The 19,210-nt window shown below is 36.8% G+C and overlaps 1 protein-coding gene across 7 annotated transcripts in view; it reads right to left on the bottom strand.

Annotated features, from left to right (window-relative positions):
* Positions 1-19,210, bottom strand: part of GRIA4 (glutamate ionotropic receptor AMPA type subunit 4) — a 223,924-nt gene that overhangs the window by 32,682 nt on the left and 172,032 nt on the right. For all 7 annotated transcript variants that reach the window (XR_008203502.1, XM_052671236.1, XM_052671239.1 and 4 more), the window contains exons 11-13: positions 16,180-16,550; positions 14,677-14,875; positions 9,974-10,221 (exon numbers count right to left, since the gene is read on the bottom strand). Coding sequence is in view for 6 of the 7 variants with exons in the window: in XM_052671236.1 (XP_052527196.1) it covers positions 9,974-10,221; positions 14,677-14,875; positions 16,180-16,550 (818 nt within the window). In the remaining variant the exon portion in view is untranslated. The remainder of the gene's footprint in view (positions 1-9,973; positions 10,222-14,676; positions 14,876-16,179; positions 16,551-19,210) is intronic.

Below are 19,210 nucleotides of genomic sequence, written 5' to 3'. Positions count from 1 at the left end.
AATTCTGAAGTCTTCAAGAAACCCTGATGATTTTCTGTTCTCTTTCAACAGTTTCACAGCCTGAATTCATATTATTTACACTTTACACAACTAGATCCAATTGTCATGTGTGATTTAAGGAAAAAAAAAAAACAAAACCAATAAACTCCTTATCAGCAGGTAAAGTTAGAATATAACTAAGAGATGGTTACATATTGATTGAAACCTGAGGAGCTGGATCTTAGCACAGAGCATCTGAGTGTGGGCTGGTCCCAGATGTTACACACCGAAGGTCATAATTGTCTTAGTTAAAACCAGCAAAGAGAGAAGCACCAACCTATATCCTAGGTCTTGCCTTTTTTTTTTTTTTTTTTTTTTTTTTTGTGTATGTGTGTATGTGTGCATGTGTTGCAGCCAGTAAAAAGCTTTTGTGAAAAGCTTCAAATTCAAAATTTTTGTTTAAAATGTAAAAACATGAAAAAAATTGCAATTGCCAAGGAATTGTTTGCTTGCAGGCTCCTAACATGAGGATGATTTAACTTACACACAAGAAGTTCGAATATTCTCTAGGAAATAATTTACAGATTTCCAACCATATCCAGTGAGTTTTTCTATAGACTAGTTTTAAGATCCAAAATTGATCTGAATAACACAGTTGAAACAACCTAAAATGCTGTATAAAGAATTTCCACACAAATGTATGCAAAATTAGTTGCCTGCGTCCATACCAAGGAAGCCAAACATCTAATTCTAAATATAAAAATCTCTCTTAAGGTGCACATGGTTGAGAATTTTGGCTTTAGTAGATCAAACCATATAAGCAAAAGATTGAAATATATTGAAATATACAATTATGAAGATCACAGAATCACAGAATTGTAGGGGTTGGAAGGGACCTCTAGAGATCATAGAGACAACCCTCTGCCAAAGCAGGTTCCCTAAACCAGGTTACACAGGTAGGCGTCCAGGTGAGACTTGAAGACTCCAGAGAAGGAGACTCCACAACCCCCCTGGACAGCCTGTTCCAGTGCTCCATCACCTCACTGTAAAGATGTGAAGCCCTATTGTTAAGTTAACAGATAGGCTGCCAGATATTGGGGCCACTCTCACCTGCAGACTTTGGTCATCCCTGCTGATCATATTGGAAGGTGCAAGGGAGTTGGATCTTCCTGAATAGATGCTATTCCTGGCTCCATGAAAAAAAAAGGAAGGAAGGAAGGAAGGAAGGAAGGAAGGAAGGAAGGAAGGAAGGAAGGAAGGAAGGAAGGAAGGAAGGAAGGAAGGAAGGAAGGAAGGAAGGAAGGAAGGAAGGAAGGAAGGAAGGAAGGAAGGAAGGAAGGAAGGAAGGAAGGAAGGAAGGAAGGAAGGAAGGAAGGAAGGAAGGACCCTTTGTCCTCTGGGTCCTGGAGACAGATTATTCTTTTCTTGTGTCTTTTCAGAGTGGAAAGAAATAACTGAAGTGTAACAATAAAATAGGTCTCTGTATCAGGTCAGCTAGGACCTACAACTCCACTTTCATCCAGTCGACCTTTGGCTTTAAAGAAGTGGAAGAAAAATTGTACTAAAACATTGACTATAGAAAACTGACAGTCCTGCTGAAAGCTGTTAAAAGGGAATCTCGCTCAACAAAAGAGCAGAGAGAATTGTTCAGCATCATATGATGTGCTAAAAAGTATAGTTAAACAGAAGCTAAAACCTTTTTCAGCTTTAAGTACTTTGTAACTTAAATGGAAAAGATAGCATAAGAACTGAAGCAGAAGATGGGAGTAAGTCTTCTAGCTATAAAAATTCTGACATGCACAAAGGATATCTGAAGGCAACTAACTGAATAAAAGAGCAGAAATTTTGGCTCTACTTCCTACCACATGCAAGGTAGACCAATTCAGAGAAATGACTGCCGATCAACCACAACTTTTTGTTCTGTTAAATCTTTTTAACTCACGTTGGTTTGTGAGATATACGTATGCCCATTTTTATCCGGAACCTGAGCACCTTGAGAATATCTTGTTGATGTGGGGAAATGGATATTAGAGCTGATTTTTTTTTTCTTTATGCTTTATTGGGGAGAATTTTGCACTTTGCCTTCTGGGATGTTCAACTCATCCATTACTCAGTGTGCTGAGTGATGAAAATACTCAGGTCACTTAAATCATATCAGAAAGAAAAGAAACTGTTTTTCCTACTTCTGATTTTGGATTTCTTGCAAGAGCCAAGGCTGCATAGAAAAAACTAGATGGCCATTTTTTTTGTCTCTTGGAAGTCAATCTGGTACTTACCATCAAATGGAAGTGGTAAGTTTTGCAACTGCCACAAAGATTAATTGCATGCTGTTATGAAGGTGCTATTTGTTTCCCAAATGTCACTTCCACAGAGAGGTATTGTTACAAGCTGCTGAGATGCTTTTCAGTGCCCTGCTCCCTTGCTTTAGTCTACCTACAATTTACCTGGACAATTACTATCTTAGTGGGATAGATCTTTTACTTGGTGGGAATTGTACCATCAACTTCAAAGGGTGGCTGGATTGTGCCTTTAATGAAGGCACACTCTGAAGCCTGTCCGTTTCCTGGAAACTGACACCTAAACAGCCAAAGAGTTGTAATAAAAAGAAAAAGGAGAAATAATAACAAGCTGCATTGTTAAAATATAAAGAGCTGTATCTTGCTCTCTGCTGAGATGCTTTGCAAGAAACTGGGGAAATAGCAGGGAAAAGGACAGGAGAAATTTACTTCTGAAGTGCTAAGAAGCAGAGTTTTTCCTCCAAGTATCTGTAGATGGGAAACTATCATGACCCTTTTTTGTATCCCACTGGCATATTCTGGGGATTCATGCTTATCAAGCGTAGGCAAACTTCCAGAAAGTCAGTAAGACATGTACAGCCATGATATCCATCTTTTTGAGAGATTCTGGTTCTTCACTGATAGTTTTAGGGAAATTCATTGATTATGCTTTATTTATATGCATCCCATTTTTACCTGACATGGAAGCAAACGACCTGACAGACTTCATTTGGTCAGATTTGGTAGCTCCTATTTTGTTTGCATTCAAATAATTCTGGAGCAGACAAACAAAAGAACAAAAGAAGGAACATGTTTTTTTTTTTGTTTTTTTTTTTTTTGTGCCTTCATTTCTTCTACAGATGCTGATGGTTCCATCGATGCTTCTATAAGAGCACAGAAATTTCACCTTCAGCAATCACCAAATATCAGAAAGACAAAGCTCCTGTCTAAATATCTTGTAAAAAAAATGAGGATTTATTAAAAAAGATACCTCATTGTGCTGCTAAGCCAATGTTGAAGATGAAAAGGCAGAATGGTAATTTAGCCTCACTGAGATCCACTGCAAATTTAAAAATATCTGCTGCTATTGCAATGTTAGATAAAGATTACCTTGTAGGCAGAAGTTTCATTGCCGTTTCCACAGCGTGTATCACTGCACTCCTCACTGCAATATTTCCACTTTGTCCTTTCAGACCTGCTCAAAAACCTCATTTCACAACTAGTCTCACTAAGATCCCAGGGATCTTCCCTGGGAGTAAGGAACAGATCGACGGGAGCACAGGTACTGCCATGTAGCTCTGTACCTCCTCAGATTTTGGAAATGAATGATCTTCACAGAGAAGAGATACAGAAAAAGCAATTTTTTTTTAATTTTTTTTTTTTTAAATGTGTTTCTCTTACTCTACCAGAATGCCAAGTCTTGCCCATAAGCAGCATCACATGGTAGAAATCATTTCAGAAGAGCACCGTAGGAGCTAGAAACTGGTGTTGTTTATGTTGTTTATAGAAACAACTGGTGAATAATGGATGATAAAAATGTGGCAGTGGTGTGAGATCACTGAGTTTGACTTCTATTCTTTTAAAGCAAGGGGGGAAGCTGAGAAAACAGGAATCCCAGCATAGTTCCAGGCACTGTGTTGGTATTTTCAAGAGCAGAATTTTAGTCAAGAGTTTTTCTTACTGAGTTGTTATAAGGTCATTTGTTTCTGTGATGCAAAATGATTTGAAAACTGGAATGTGATCTGTAACATCTTATGCATAATGTAAACATTATCCCATTTTGACTGATGGTGTAGATCATACTCTATGACTTCACATAATATTCTTCCCTTTACTTTAGGCATAACAAGGCACGAATTAACACCCCATTACCCATGCAGTGTCAGAGCTTATAGCATGGATATTTCTCAGACAGTTCAAATCCTTCAGAATGCATTGGCTTTTCTGTCAACTAAAAATAACATTTACTAGGTAAAAAGGCAGAGTGGGCCACTCTTTAGAAAGGAATGTAAAAATCAAAAGCAAATCAGTCAACAGAAAGTCTGGCAATGAATGTCAGGAAGTTGTTCCTTCAGCTGAGCCTCAGAGGCATATTTAGTTTCTGCTACCTGGATTATTTCTGATAATTTCTGTCTGGAAATAGAATGCCTCTCTTAAAAGGAAAAAAAAAAAAGAAAGATCTTGGGAGCAGAGATAGCAGAGATCAGAGTCCTAGGTTCCACTGTTTCACAGTAATGCCTCAAGTGTTAACTTTCTAATTTTTAATCTTCTCCACAAGAAAAGAGCCCAATAAAAAAAAAAAAAAGAAAAAAGGGAAACATTTATAAATGTACCAAGTGTTTGGATAAAGAGCTCCACTGCAGGATGAACAAGCAAATACATTTAACTAAAATCTTTTACTTGGAGAGTTTTGTTCTTGTAAATTTTACAAGTGGAAAGTTAGGAAATCGAAACAATCCTGACTTAAGCCACAAAATTGCAGTGAAAAGTGTTTACAGAATTTAGTCCCTAGAGAAAACACCTCATTAGTGTCCATGATGCTGCACTCATGGCACTTTCTGTGTCATGCCAAAAATAAAAAAACAAAAAATACATCAATATACCTTTGAATTACTTCAAAGAGCAATCTACCTGTCCCCACGGAACCTATTTCTGCACTGACACCAAGCTGCCAACTAGATGGACAGCTAGACAACAGTTTGGAGATTTGCCTCAAGAAACTTGGACTTTAGTTATAAAGTCACTCATATCAAGACAGTAGGTTGCAAAGCTCCCCACACACAGACCCCCATTCATAATGGATATTTATCTTATTTACATAAACTCACAAGGTACCTCAAGAAAAAAGATCCTTCCATCACAGAAACCCCACTGCAGATGAAACTCTTTCAGATTCTGCATTCAAATGAGTGAATGCTTAAGATGTTGGCAGGGCACCCTGGGGATGCCTTTTCACCCATTCTCCAGAAGATTCCTTCCTTGTGAGGGCAAGAGACTAAAATCCATGGCTTTGCTCCCATTGCATTTCTTCATGTCACACCAGCAATCAGAAAATTACATCCACATGCTTCACTAATGCCTTTCCCATGTTTTCCACCACATGTTATAAGAAACACATGAGGAAGGGGTGAAGAACTAACCACTAGCATTTCAGCCACGTGACCCTGTTCTCCTTTCTCACCGGAACATAAACACTTACTTGTAAAGTCAAGTTGAAATTATTATTTGCTATACATAAAGAATAGAGACTTGAATAATGAAATATGGAATCCCAGATTTGTATCTATGAACACTCACTGTAAGGTCAATAGCAGGAACATAATACAGCCCTGGATTTGATCATGTTTGTGAACAGCCACCATCAATCCCACCACTTTCTAACACATTTATTCCATCTCATCAGCACATTTATTCACACAACAGTTAATTATTTAGGCGGATCTAATTCTACCACTCACACTGAGCAGGTCTCAAAGAGCCTCACCAGCACTCATAAAACTGACCACCTTGCACCCATTCACACTTCATGCTGTGGGCTGCAGGCCAGCACAGCACAATGTCCTTAGTGAAAGCAGTCATGGCAATAACAGTGTTCTAGCTCAACCTGTTATCCTTGCATCAAAGAGCTTCAAAGTACAAAAAGCAGTACCTTTAAGACAACATTGCCCTTGCTTACTCTTCCTTTACCCTTAAGAACAAAGAACTTCCATTTTCATCACTATTCAAACATGTTTATGATGCCTACATAACCAAAATAGAAGTGTATAAGCATGCAAGGTACAGAATTTGCATAGTGAAAGGCCTCCAGATACTCCCCTGTAGAGACACAGATTACTGTGCATGGCAAGGCCAACAAGCCAGGGGTGGTACACAGTGACCAGAAGTCCGGCTACTAGCCCATCTTCTAACAACACCACATTTACAAAGGCAGGTGTGGCTAAGCAGACCAGCAGCTCTCTCTTAACCAACTTTCAATACACAACCATTGAAGAAAAACACTCTTCATGTCACACTGATTACTACACAGTAGTTTTGGACAGATACCTACCGTGGTAGGAAGAGAAAACAGTAGGGATGACTGGGTAGTGCTATGAAAGAAACTTAGTTTTTGTTGTGATGAGTCTTTGCCCTCAATCCCACATTCCTTTTCAGATGTGTTAGGCTTTTACCATATTACCTATAAATGAATATCACTGAAAAGGCAGGAAGGAAGGAGACAAACATGATGTGCAGTGTGATACTGCCCACTGGGCATAAAAGAAGCACACATCAGGCATTTCTCATTCTCTTCCACCCAGTGATATATATGCATGAGTCCTACTACACCACCAGCACCGAGAATAAATCAGTTAAATTAGCCAATAACTACTGGTTGAACACTGCAGAAATGAGGCATGGAATCCAATAAAGAAGAGTTTGAAATTAAAATCCACTAATCTGCTCATGCGCAGGGTCATGAGCAACAGAGAGACCGGTCCCTGGTCACTCTGAAGGGTGGATCTCATCTGTATGAGCAAAGGGATGGGTACGAGCACTCTAATGAACACAAGCCCAGTGATGCGATGGCTGGAAATCATTGCAAACGGAAGAAATCTGATTATACTTCCTCCACTTTCTGTCTGTGCTACGTATGTGAAAATATATGGCCTGGTTTTCCATATAATCATATCAATGTTATATGAAGCTGTTACCACATTTTTAGTGAAGAAACTCCTGATTTGCAATCATTGTAGATAGGATGAAGATTAAGAACAGAATATCTCAAGTGAAATAGGTGTTCAAAGAGCATAGTAAATAATCTGCCATGAATAATTCATTTTAAAAAACTGATATTTTTCCCTGGTCCTGAACAACCCAAGAATAGAGTTATAGAATTTTTAGAGAATAGAGAATAGAATTTTTAACATTTATATGTTATTTGCAGTTATTTCTGAACTACATTAAGTAATTTATGGTAAACACATAATTCCAAAAGGAAGTTATGATAATTAAGTAAAACATAAAATTTTCAACTCCCACAGCAAGTTATGTCTTTTGACTAATTTATGTAATGAGCTGAGCTAGTCTGCCCTTCATGAATTTCAAAGTGCGTGTTCAATATTTGCAATTATCTGTGCTGGCAGCGGTTACATAAGTCGTCTGGCCAGTAGCAGTCCAAACGGTAAACCCAGCACTCTCTATGGCTCCAAACAGCTCAGGAAATACTGAAGCATGCAGTTAAAAAGTACAGTTGAGTCTTTTCTGTTCAAAAGCACACGGCTAGGATGCCTCTCCCTTCTTCACTCTAGTTCTACATGACACATGGATCAGGTGGTAGGCATGTGAGTGTTGCTTGTTCTTTCTTCTTGTCCAGAACATTAAGTTAGTTGCTTAATGTTTTTTAATGGGTAAGCAGCACTCATGTGTTGCTTGAGGTTTGTCACTGGGGCTGGAGAGGGAATGGGGTGCAGCAGGAGAACAAGCAGCTTAGCACATGTGAAAGAAAGGCTCAGGAAAGACATGGACGTTGACAGCCAGTCGAGACAGCTTGAAAGAAGATTTGGTCCGATTTTCAGCCTGGGTAAGATTCTCCCTATCCCTTTTATGAAACACGTTTGAACTTAGGAGATGAAAAACTAAATGTTGTTCATATCACCCTAATGATACTTTCTGATACTTAGACCAAATTGTGGCCTCACAGAAACATATGAGAGCTTTGTTTTTATCTGGGATGGAACCAGGATTTCATACTTTATCCTTGTGATCATGGCTTTTCATTTTTGTTCCTATTAACCTGTCTTAATGGGCCCTCTTCCCTTCTGGTCTAACCACTTCATTCCTATTTCATTCCTATTTCTCTTTTCATTCCTATTTCATTCCTATTACTCTTAATGTATTTTATCTCACCAGCCAACCAAACCTGAGATAAACCCAAATTAGACAAAAAACAACTACCACTGGCTGCTAATGCTCAGGATAATAGGCTGTCTGTTACTGTTGGTGTTGAATACTCAGCAGAAAATACTGAGGACTACAGAACACCACAAAGCATGCTCAGGGCAAACAGACCATGGCTAGGTGAGCATCTAAACTGATTTCTAAACAAGTTTGCTCTGACTTTGGGCACTTTATTATCTAAGCTGCAAGAAAAGCACTCAACTGCAGTGCTGCCTAACTCTTCCAGGTACTCTGCAGCACTGAGAGGAGAGGCAATAATATATTAAAAATATAAAATTAAACATATGTGGCTGTGATCTTTGGAAATATACTCAGATAACAGACTACTCTTTTATTATCTATTACCTTCTGCTTTTACAGCCCCATGAGTTCTGGACATAATTTCTTTACAATTAGTATTTTACTGTTGACATTTTCCCTCTCTCATCTCCTTATGTTCTCTTACCATTCCATTCAATGGCAAAGAAGTCAGTTTTTAAATGAGAGGTACTGAATGTTAAGGACCAAAAATTAATATTCAATCCTGGCAATAACTGGACTGATATTCCCTTGAATGTATAGCCCTTTTCTTTTGCTGCAGATGGACATGGTGATATTTCCATTCTCATCAGTGTGGCGCAGCTAAGGCTCGAGGTCTGTGGTACTGTGTGCAGGTTAAATCAGTGAGTTAAAAGCTAACCTAGTTAACTGAATAGTGGTGAAGTTGTTTCCTCTGCGATCATGAATGTAGTCAAAAATCCCCAGTTACTTCCTACACAAAATAATGTCTCCATTTGCACCTGCAGCACCTCCCTGAGATTCACTAGTGACTATGTTACCAGAGACTGTTTTAACCTCTACTTGTGAGCACATGTGTGAAATTGCTGCAGGGAGTGCTGGTTGCTCCATGGCCCATTCCCTCTCCCAACTCCAATGCACTCTATTGCTGTAAGACATCTCAGGTCATATTCCCTCCATCTGCTAGCTGCTCTTATGCTTTGAAGAAAATTGGCAACTCTACCATAAGAAAAAACAACTTCTGTTTGCATTACATGCTAAAGACATCACAATGGTAAACATTGGCAGTTTTAACACAGAGAAGTACCTAGACTTCTTTTTCCTTGAAAATCCAAATGAACAGCAAACAATGGTCTATTTGTGAATCTAAAATTCTCCTGCTTGACTGTGTTTTATACCAAGATAGCAAAAATGCTGGTGACTTTGAAGGCAGTACTGAAATGCATAATGCTGGAAACAAAACCTTTTTTTTTTTTTTCTAAATAAGAAGGTGCTTTAAGAGAAGCAATTCAATTAAGTTTCTGTAATGAAAGAACAATTGCCTCTAAGTGATGACAATTGGGAAAAAAAATGTTAGAAGCAGCTTCTTTTTCAGAAATTGGCAGCCAAGATCAATGAACAAAACATAAAATGTAGGCATTATTATTGATGCAGCTACTGATGCAAATAATGTATGCATAATACTCTAAAGGGTTGAATTTGGTGAAAAAAGCTGAATGAAATAGAATAGCTGATGTTAATTCTATTGAGGCTGACTTCAAGTAGCTAGTGTTCAACCAGTTTGGTTTTTATATGGCCTTGAAAGGTATGCCAACTATAGCTGTTAAATCCATATTGCAATTAGGAACTGTTACCTTTGCTGATCAAACAAAATATGAAATGGAAGAAAAGAAAAACAACATACCATGTTCACACACAAAACAAAAAAATAGCTATATCAGGGACATCAGGGAAGGTGGAATACTATAACAACACATTTTATATTGTTATACTATTCCACCCACCTTAATGGAGAACCCTTCGGTGTGGCTACGCCATAGCCTTTCGAATCCAGATTTCCTCCCACTTTCATGGTGTCACAAGGCTTTCGTTGCTCAATGTATTCATTCATGGTGGACTCCAGCAGGAAGGCAAACTTGCCCTTGGATTTGCGGACACGAGCTACTCCCTCTGCAGTAGTCCTAGTGAACACTGACGGCTCTGCTGATTTCATGTAGGTCCACATCTTTTCATACACTGCTATTTTTGATCTCTGGAGAAAATTAAAAAGAAGTTAGAACAAAAGAATGTTGCGACATTTCACAGTGGTGCTGTTCAAAATAAAATCAATCAATCACAATTTTTCAAATAATGGGTATTGGGAAAATCTGACTGTTAAGGGTTTCCTTTTAATACAATGATTAATAAATAATAATTAAAAAAAGACATAACAATGGATATACTATGACATCAGATATCACTTGTAGACCAGTTACAATAAAGTAACTGCATATTTAAGGCCTGAATTTATTTTTAGATAAAAGCAGTTTACACAATAAATGTTCTAAGGAGTATTTTAGGGAATTATGTATGAAATAGATATCCATTAAAAACCTGTATGGAAAAGAGAAAAAAAATAAAAGAATTCCTCCATAAATATTGAGCTGTATCTTGAGTAAATTCTCTGCTTTTACACCTACTTCTAACATCAATGAAACCACAATAGCTTAAGTAATATTTCTGCTTATTCACAATCCAGAACTGTTTCAACTTCAATTGAGATTCTGTGCATTCAAAGACATGGTTCAAATTAAAGATGAAAACAGAAAATTGTACAAAATATGCTGCTGAAGGAGATATAATGCTGGGAGCATTTGGTTTTAAACAAATACTAGGTATGTTTTTAGAACAGTAGTTCATAAATAAATTGGGTTTATATCTTGCAAATACTTGGCCAGGACATGTGCTTGCTCAAGGAATGTGCAGGAATTCATGACTTAGCTGGAGATTTTCCTTACTGGGATTGCGTGATGTATTCATAAATAAAGAATAAGGGATGATAAACCGTAAGCAAAAATAAATAAATAAGGAAACAAAGCATCAGAAAGGGTGGAATTTAAACTTGGAAACCACAGTGGTGAGACTGTCAATATCAGACGCTTCCCTGTGCTTGTTACATTAATTCAGCAACTCCTCTGCTTCATCCAGCAACACAAATACATACATGCTAACCAGCAGCATGGCAGCTGACCTCTATCCGGTATTTTTATTTAATAAGACATGGCATTTGTCTTCTCTTGTGTGTGGGCAAAAGAGGAATCTTTCTAGCCATGAAAGCTTTTCTTTGAGTCAACAGGAATTTCAAGCAAAGTGAGATTTGGTCTGTCAGCCCATTCCTATGCTGTGCTGAGCACTGCAGGAAAATAATTACTTTATTATGTGGCCCCACACTGAAGGAAACAGAAGGATATTAGAATATTTGAGCAAATATAAAATAATGTAATCTAGGTATTATTTAAATGTAGAATGGCTTTAAGAATCCTGGAACCAAGACTTTGCATAGGTTAAGAGTAATTTCCCTGAGCAAATACTGACTGAATGTATTATGGCTTAGAAACGAAGTTGTTAGGAGAGAACATCTAACTGGAAAATAAGCATCATCCAAATGTTCGATACAAATACCATGAAACAGAATATCATAAATTATCCATTCTTTTTTTAGTTTGTCTACCTATCCCATTTTGTCCATCAAACACAATAAAACTTGTGATTATGCAAATTAATAATAGTTGTATATATCCATAATCACATCCTCTCTTTCCACTGTAGACACAGCTCCTTTTCATTTACATAATAGAAGCTAAGAGCAGAGCCTTAGTCAAGCCATCCATGTCTTCCCTTTGCTTTACAATTACAATTAAAATTACAGAAAGAAAAAAAACATGTAAGAGAACAGTAATGAATCAGGCAACATTTCAGGAATATTTACTTGCCTTCGTTTACTTCTAACAATTTCTTAGGTCTTAACATTCACTTCATGAAATAAACTTATAATAGGTCACTTTCCTTCAAAACTAGAAACATTCCACACAAAGCAGAACTATTATTAACATGGAATTATGCCCTAAGTCAATTAAAAAAAAAGGTTTCAATTAAGTATGTTTTTTTCTGGATCTTATTTTGTTTCCCTATCAAGTCATAAAAAAATACAGAAAGTCTAACAAGACATCTGCTCTGTGAGGACATTTTGGTCTCCCAAGCTTTCACTTGTTAACATTCAAATTGCACATGTCAACCTAGAGCGAAAAATGAAGATATTCCTTATTACCACATGAAAAAGCTTAGCAGCTTTCCTCTGCAGTCAGTCAAGATAGGATGATTTTCATTTAGGGCTTTTCTGAGACTAAGGGTAAGCTTCCTTCCTCTTGAGCAAGCTGCTCTGACAGTGCAACTCTTGATGCTTCCAAAACAGGAGAGTAAATAGCTGGTGGAATCAATGTCTTATTTTTCTTTACTGTGTCTTTAAAATGACTTTCTTTTTCAGTTTTCAATCATGATTTAAAGCAGACCGAATGGCTGTTCTGATTTTCTGATGTTTTCATAAGAAATGATCAAATGATAAGAAAATGTCCTGATGGACCACAGCCAATAATCACTTTCAGTAATTACTAAAAGGAAAGTTATCCATGACTCTAATTCTGAAACTGATGATTGTTTCCAACCACACACACACACACACAGATTAATTGGGAAACAAATCTTCATGTACTATTGTTTGAGGTGGGACCTGAGTTTATGGATTGTGCTTGTAGAAATATTGTCTGTCAGTGATATTTTATCCTTGTCCCTGTTTTGTGCAAAAATTTTTAGAAATAGAGTCATCATAGAATGGCTTAGGTTGGGAAGGACCTTTAAGATCTCCCCTAGGAATTCTTTTTTGTATCATCACATTAAAAACAGCAAATACTGTATATTCTTGAGAATGCAAGAAGTGAATAAATAAATAATTAAATAAACCTGTTTTGTTCTCAGCATCATGGTTTTAATTGTCGTCACAGCTTCATGCCTGTCGAAAAAATACTGAAATGCATACACTTTAATGTACTAAAACTGGAATTCTCAGAATTAAATGCCAGAATTTGCACTAAATGAATTAAAGAAGAATCTATGGGTTAAGCACATATAAAGAAAAATAAAAAGGAATACTGTGGGATTATGCTATTTTCTAAAAAATAGGAAATCCAGCCATCTCAGGGATTACAGTATTTCAGTTTTTGGATAAGCTCTCTGTATCTGAAAGCCACCATTTTGGCAGGTGTCTGATGTGAAATAAAGGCTTGCAAGAATAAAAAGCCATGTTTCTACCACCTCAGGGATAACAAAGCCTGCTCTCAGAAACCATCTGTAACATTGCATTTAGGTGTATAGCAGCATACTGACTGCAAAACGACAGCTATAGACACCTGTCCGGGAAACATATCCATCAGAAAATGAAGTACCGCGCACTCTAGCCATTTCTGATGGGTCACTCTAGAGTTGGTGCAAAGAGAAAGAAACTTCAATGGGTGACTCATTTCATCCTAAAACTCTTGTCCCATACAGGTTTCAGTATCTACAGAAGAAATTTAGTTAACTCTCTTAAGAGTAAACTCCCACTAGGCACCATATTTTTACAGCTTAAAAATATGCAAGAAAATATCTGCAAGTTTTCTGTGGGGCTGTATCTTACAATGAAAATATTATTTCACTACAGGCTTCTTGGACAACACTCAGCAACTCTCCTTGAACTGTTCCTGTCTTCAGTTCACAAATTCCATTCATAATGTTGAGTGACTTCAGTTTGGCCAAACTGAAAACATTCAAGCTACATGGGAGCACCTGACACAGAACAGTACTCTTTCAGTAAGACAAACATTTCTTTCTTCTAAAAATGCCTTAACCTGTATCTTTCATATAAATATTTTTTGTCTTGAACCACTTAGTTACCAAGGGAGAATTACTGACTTACTACATTTATTCAAAGCCATGTTCAAACTCTAAACTCACATGTGAAATAAATGTGAAATGTGAAAGAAAGCAGGAGGGATTATTTATTATGTACTCTTGATAATGCTCAGGCTCCCTATTTTCTGACTGGCAAAGGAAGAGGTTTACATGTCAACTACAGATATGTAGGAAAGCAAATGAAAATGAAGTAATCAACAGAGACAGCACAGACATATGAATGGCTATTTAGGCTGTTTCCTAATGCTTCAGCCCCATCCCCTCAAGTTGTATTTTCTCTTTATTATTCATCTGAAAGTCTGTAAATTAAAAATAATGCATTTCCTATCCAAGACCCTAGAGGAAAATGCATGCAGCCAAATCCAAAAGTAAAAGCAAAACCTTCAAGACTGCATATTATCATCGTGGACTTGCAATGCTTCACATCATTTTAGTGCTGCAGCTTCAACTGAATCAATAGTGCAATGCTGCTTTAATTATCACAGGCTCCAGGATCCCTCAGGGAAACTCTTCTCTCCAATGTGACAGGATCAATAAGTTTTCCATGAATTAAAATAACTGAGAACTCCAACAAAAAGTGTCAGGGGTAAAAATGTAGATTAAGAATTGCATGAGTTACAAACCATATTATACATAATTGCAAAGTAATGGTACTTCACCCTTTCCAAGCATGTTATCAGAGTGGTCATTAGGGAAAGCTGCTCTAATGGGTATGACAACTTACTCTGAAGAACTCTTTGGTTGACCCTGAGTCCAGTGTCCCGTAAGCAATTTCAGTTTGCTTGGCAAGGTCTTCTGCACTTTCTATGGGCGAGACCATTCGCTCAACAGTCAAGAAAGCAGCGAGGTTAGCAGTGTAGGATGAAATAATGATGAGCGTGAAGAACCACCAGACACCTCCAACAATGCGACCTGAGAGGGATCTAAACATGAATAAGATAATGCACATTTTCCTGTCTTTTCAGCCACAAAGAGAGAAAGAGAAAAAAAGAAGGCACTACTATTACTGAATATGTCATTACCTAACAGAAGATGGGAAGGAGACTATCCGCATTTTAAATATACACTTTTGAATCTTAATGCCTATAGTATACAGTCCACTATAGTAATACATATTTCTCACAGACACAGAAGTATGAATTCTCTTGAACAGTAATCCCAATGTTCTTATTTCAGGAAATGCCTAGCATGGCAAAAATGTTGTAAAAAATCCTAGGTAGGTAATTTCTTTTTTGAGACAAAAGTAAAGCCTAGTAGTTGCAGATCAGTAGCTTTGTCTTTTTCCTCTTTAAGGATGAGATTTGCACATGCTTATACTGGTTCCAGGATTAAAACGTTTTTGTGAACAACTTAACATATGTTCAGTTACCACAAGGACTTATCAAACATTCTGAACACAACTGTAATAACTCAACATTTCATATTTTGCTATTTAAGAAGCATGCATTTTTGTGGCAACTGTTATTTATGATAAGTAAAAACTACAATTTCCATTTTACCACCTGCAATTTGATGTGAAGGCTTTTGAAGAGGAATGTACATCCAGTATTAATCAGCAGCAATGTTATTTCTGATTTCAATAATAGCAGAGCTAGAGGTCAGTGCTGATGCTCTGAAATCTCATTGCTAATTCAAATTTGAAAGAATGGGTCATAAATTAAGTTGTAGTTACTGCACACTGAAGTTCCAGAACATCTAAAAAGGTTGAGAAATTCAGGACTGAGATCATATATTACATCTGAAGTAATCCACTCTGTAATGCCTAGCTTGGCACTACAACATGGCTTCCACAAACAGCTGGTCAAATATTATCTCTCGTGTAGACAGGGATATTCTGGATGCAGTGCTGCAGAATTTAATAGGGAACAGAAATGGGACATTTGTTCAGACAAGTTAAGTAGCATAATAGCGTGCATTTCACAACTGTAATACAATGGAACTAATTTAGCAACAACACAATTCCTCTGAAGCCCATACAGTGGGATTCCTCCCATGTGTACCTGTTGTTTCTGAGAACTGTCTGTGATTTATACACATTGACTCATATAAACAATAACGGCTGAAATTCAAAGCATATTTTGTTACTCTTATTGTAGCAATTAAAACGAGAAAAATGGAAAGGCTTCCTAAAGAATGAACTTCAAAACACTGCCAGGAAAATAAAACGGGAGACTTTACGCTTCAGTGTTGAAGGAAAAATGCAAACATGAAAAGATTTGACACAAACCTTGGGGAAATATCACATCCTTGTTGCATAAAGGCACCCAGGGAAAACCAGAGGCTGTTGAATATGCCAAATTCATTGGGAGGCTGATCACTGGGTCCTTCTTTCCCATCCTCTGGTTCTTCTGTATGCCACTCGTATGGGCTAAACCTGCTAACTAGGAACAGGACCACACTGACACCAATGTAGGCAAAGACTATGCACATCCAGATCTCATACGCCAAAGGGTCCAAGAAGGAAAATACTCCTGGTTTAGATTTCTGGGGCTTTTTGATCATAATGGATATCCCCAAACTCATAAAAGGCTTAGAAAAATCAATGACCTCTTCTCGTACCAAAGTGATGGTCAGAGGCGCAACAGCAATCTCTGCTTTCTATAAAGAAAAAAGAAATATAGATGTATAGATTAATTGGATTTGGCTTATAGACTCAGATAAGCAGCTAATTCCAAAGGTATGTTATCAATATCAGGACACTGTGGCTTATATATTCTTTATACTATGTTTCTATTTCTTACTATCACAGTCTACATTTACTCGATATGCTTTTAGAGATAAAAACATATTGCAGGATTTTGTTTTACAGAACTACAGATATACTTAATTTTCCTGAGAGAAGACTCTCAGATCTTACAGAAGTGGGCAGCAGTCTATGAAGGGCACTTCAGGAATTAATTCAAATTTAAAGAATTTAAGGAAGGATTCAAAGTGAAAATGGCCTTATTGACACTAGATATATTGGTATTTTTTATAAAATTCCAGAAATAGTTGCATATTATCATATTTTCATAAGGTACAATCATTGTTCTGCACAACCCAACACAGAGTCTCACGGAAATTCCAAGTTCCATAAAGTAGCAAAGGTGATTAATTAATGCCACAAAACTACAGGAAGACAACTTGAGGAAAAGATAGTTCACTACAAAGGAATTAAGTCATAAGCAGCACAAAAGACAAATACATGGAAAATAGGATACAAAACCGTGCCATTAAATGATAAAAAGTTTGTTAAATCCACTTCCTTCAGAGAGAATTTTTTAAACGATCTGTTTCTTTAAATAAGTTTTTGCCAGTCTTTAATGAATCATTACTGGTGATGATGTTGATTATGGATGCTAACAACGATGTTTGCATTAATTACAAAGTATTGTAACTGCACTAATTGTCTTTTCTGTGATCCAGGACCAACATCAGACTAAGGTTTGCTCTTTGCCCTGTGAGCTAAAGCTGTACAGTAGAACAGTCATACTACAGTATTATATACTGTACATACTATACTATAGTATATACTGTATATAGTGTATACTGTATATATAGAATATACTGTACTATAGTACAGTATTACATAGTTCCTTACATGGGAGTTGTAAAAGGAACTGGGAAGAAAATGCAACAGTGACGGGGGAACAGAGATGCAGAAGCTGCTGAAAACTTTCTCCTGTTCATCTTGTCATCCTGTTACCCTGCCCACAGCAGGGCAGTTGGAATTGGGTGATCTTTAAGGCTCCTTCCCACACAAATTGTTCTATGATTCTGTGATTACCACATTGCTATCCCTAAGTGCATTCATAAAGATGAAGGCTAGCCCAGGCTCTCTGGCTAGCTTGGACCTCTTAGCTAATGGGCTAAGGATGATATCTTTAGGAAATACATTTTTTGGTTGCAAATAAAGTAGACTCACAACCTGCCTTCTGCAGTGGCCATATTCTGCTTCATATCTCAACACATGAGATATTCTGCATGTGTTTCCCCCCCAGTTACAAGCCCAATCATCTTCACTGGCACAGCTGAGTTATTCATAAACCTCCGTAATGTAACTGTCTTCATTTTCTTTTTTAAATACTTATTTTGCCCAAATTCATCCTACAGAGTAGCATCATCAGATAAAGCACATTTCTCATAGTTTATCAAAATTTAAGTATGTTTTCATTTTAGCAAGTTCTTTGGGACATAAATACTCTGTAAAATACAAAAGGACATATTTAAATCCCTCAAATTTCAGCGAGATTAAAATAGGCTGAAAACTGAGGACGTACTTAAATAGTTTGTCTAACCCAAGTGTTACATAAATAGCTTGTGTGATAAAGAAAAATTAAAATTGAAATGTAGGTTTTTTGTCATCTCTAAACTTTAAAACAGATATAGCATATTTAAAGTAATATGCTCTTGTATTTTTATAAACAAAGTTATACTAAGCTATACATATTTTATGGAATATAATTTTAAACTTATCTAATGTAGTTATAATTTAAATATATATATTTGTAGCTGCATAATTCTGAACACATTAAAAGAAGTGACTCATTACCGTGCAATGGTTCAAAAATGCAAATTCAAATTTAAATTATTATATATTAATCATCAGGTTATAGCTGTCATTCTGAAAGAGCTGTGATGCAAACCCTTATCCCGATTTTATGTAAAGATATTACAATTTAAGCAGTATAATTAAATTCATCATTTTGCAAGCATACCAGTCATTATTTCTTGTGCTATTATCTGGGATAATCATTATGGCAATAGTGCTAATTCTCTGCATTTTAAATTCTGTGATATGAGGCATTTTTAAAAATCTCATTTCTTGAAGTGTTGTGATTTTATTAGTAAAAAATACAAACAATGTTTAAAATATATTTTCAAATATCCTAACAAGAAGAAATTGAATCTAGTGTCTGTAATCTAAGGACTGTAAGATGGTTTGGGTTACTGACATTGCTGCATAGTTCTGTACTTCATCTCACTCATCACTTCCCTCTTTCTAGAAAGATGGCTTCCAACCTTAGAGTCAATGTCATTTATAATCCCAAATCTCAAGTTCTGTGAATGCCTGCCGTGGAGTCCTTGAAACCAAATAAATAAAAGACTCAGGGAGATCGTGGTCTACTACTGCTAGTTATAGCCACATAATAGTATCTTTATTAACACAGTGTAAACGCTCAGCTTGGTTTTCAAAAGTGTTGCTAAATCTTGATTTTCTTATGTGTCTGCTGATTATGAGCGGTGTTAAAAATGGATCCTTGAGAGTTGTTAGTTTT

The sequence above is a fragment of the Tympanuchus pallidicinctus genome, unplaced genomic scaffold (assembly GCF_026119805.1).
Source record: "Tympanuchus pallidicinctus isolate F22 unplaced genomic scaffold, pur_lepc_1.0 scaffold11, whole genome shotgun sequence".
Classification (NCBI taxonomy): Eukaryota; Metazoa; Chordata; class Aves; order Galliformes; family Phasianidae; genus Tympanuchus; species Tympanuchus pallidicinctus.
The sequence above is the reverse complement of the archived record's forward strand: the minus strand, read 5'-3'. Positions and strand labels throughout refer to the sequence as shown.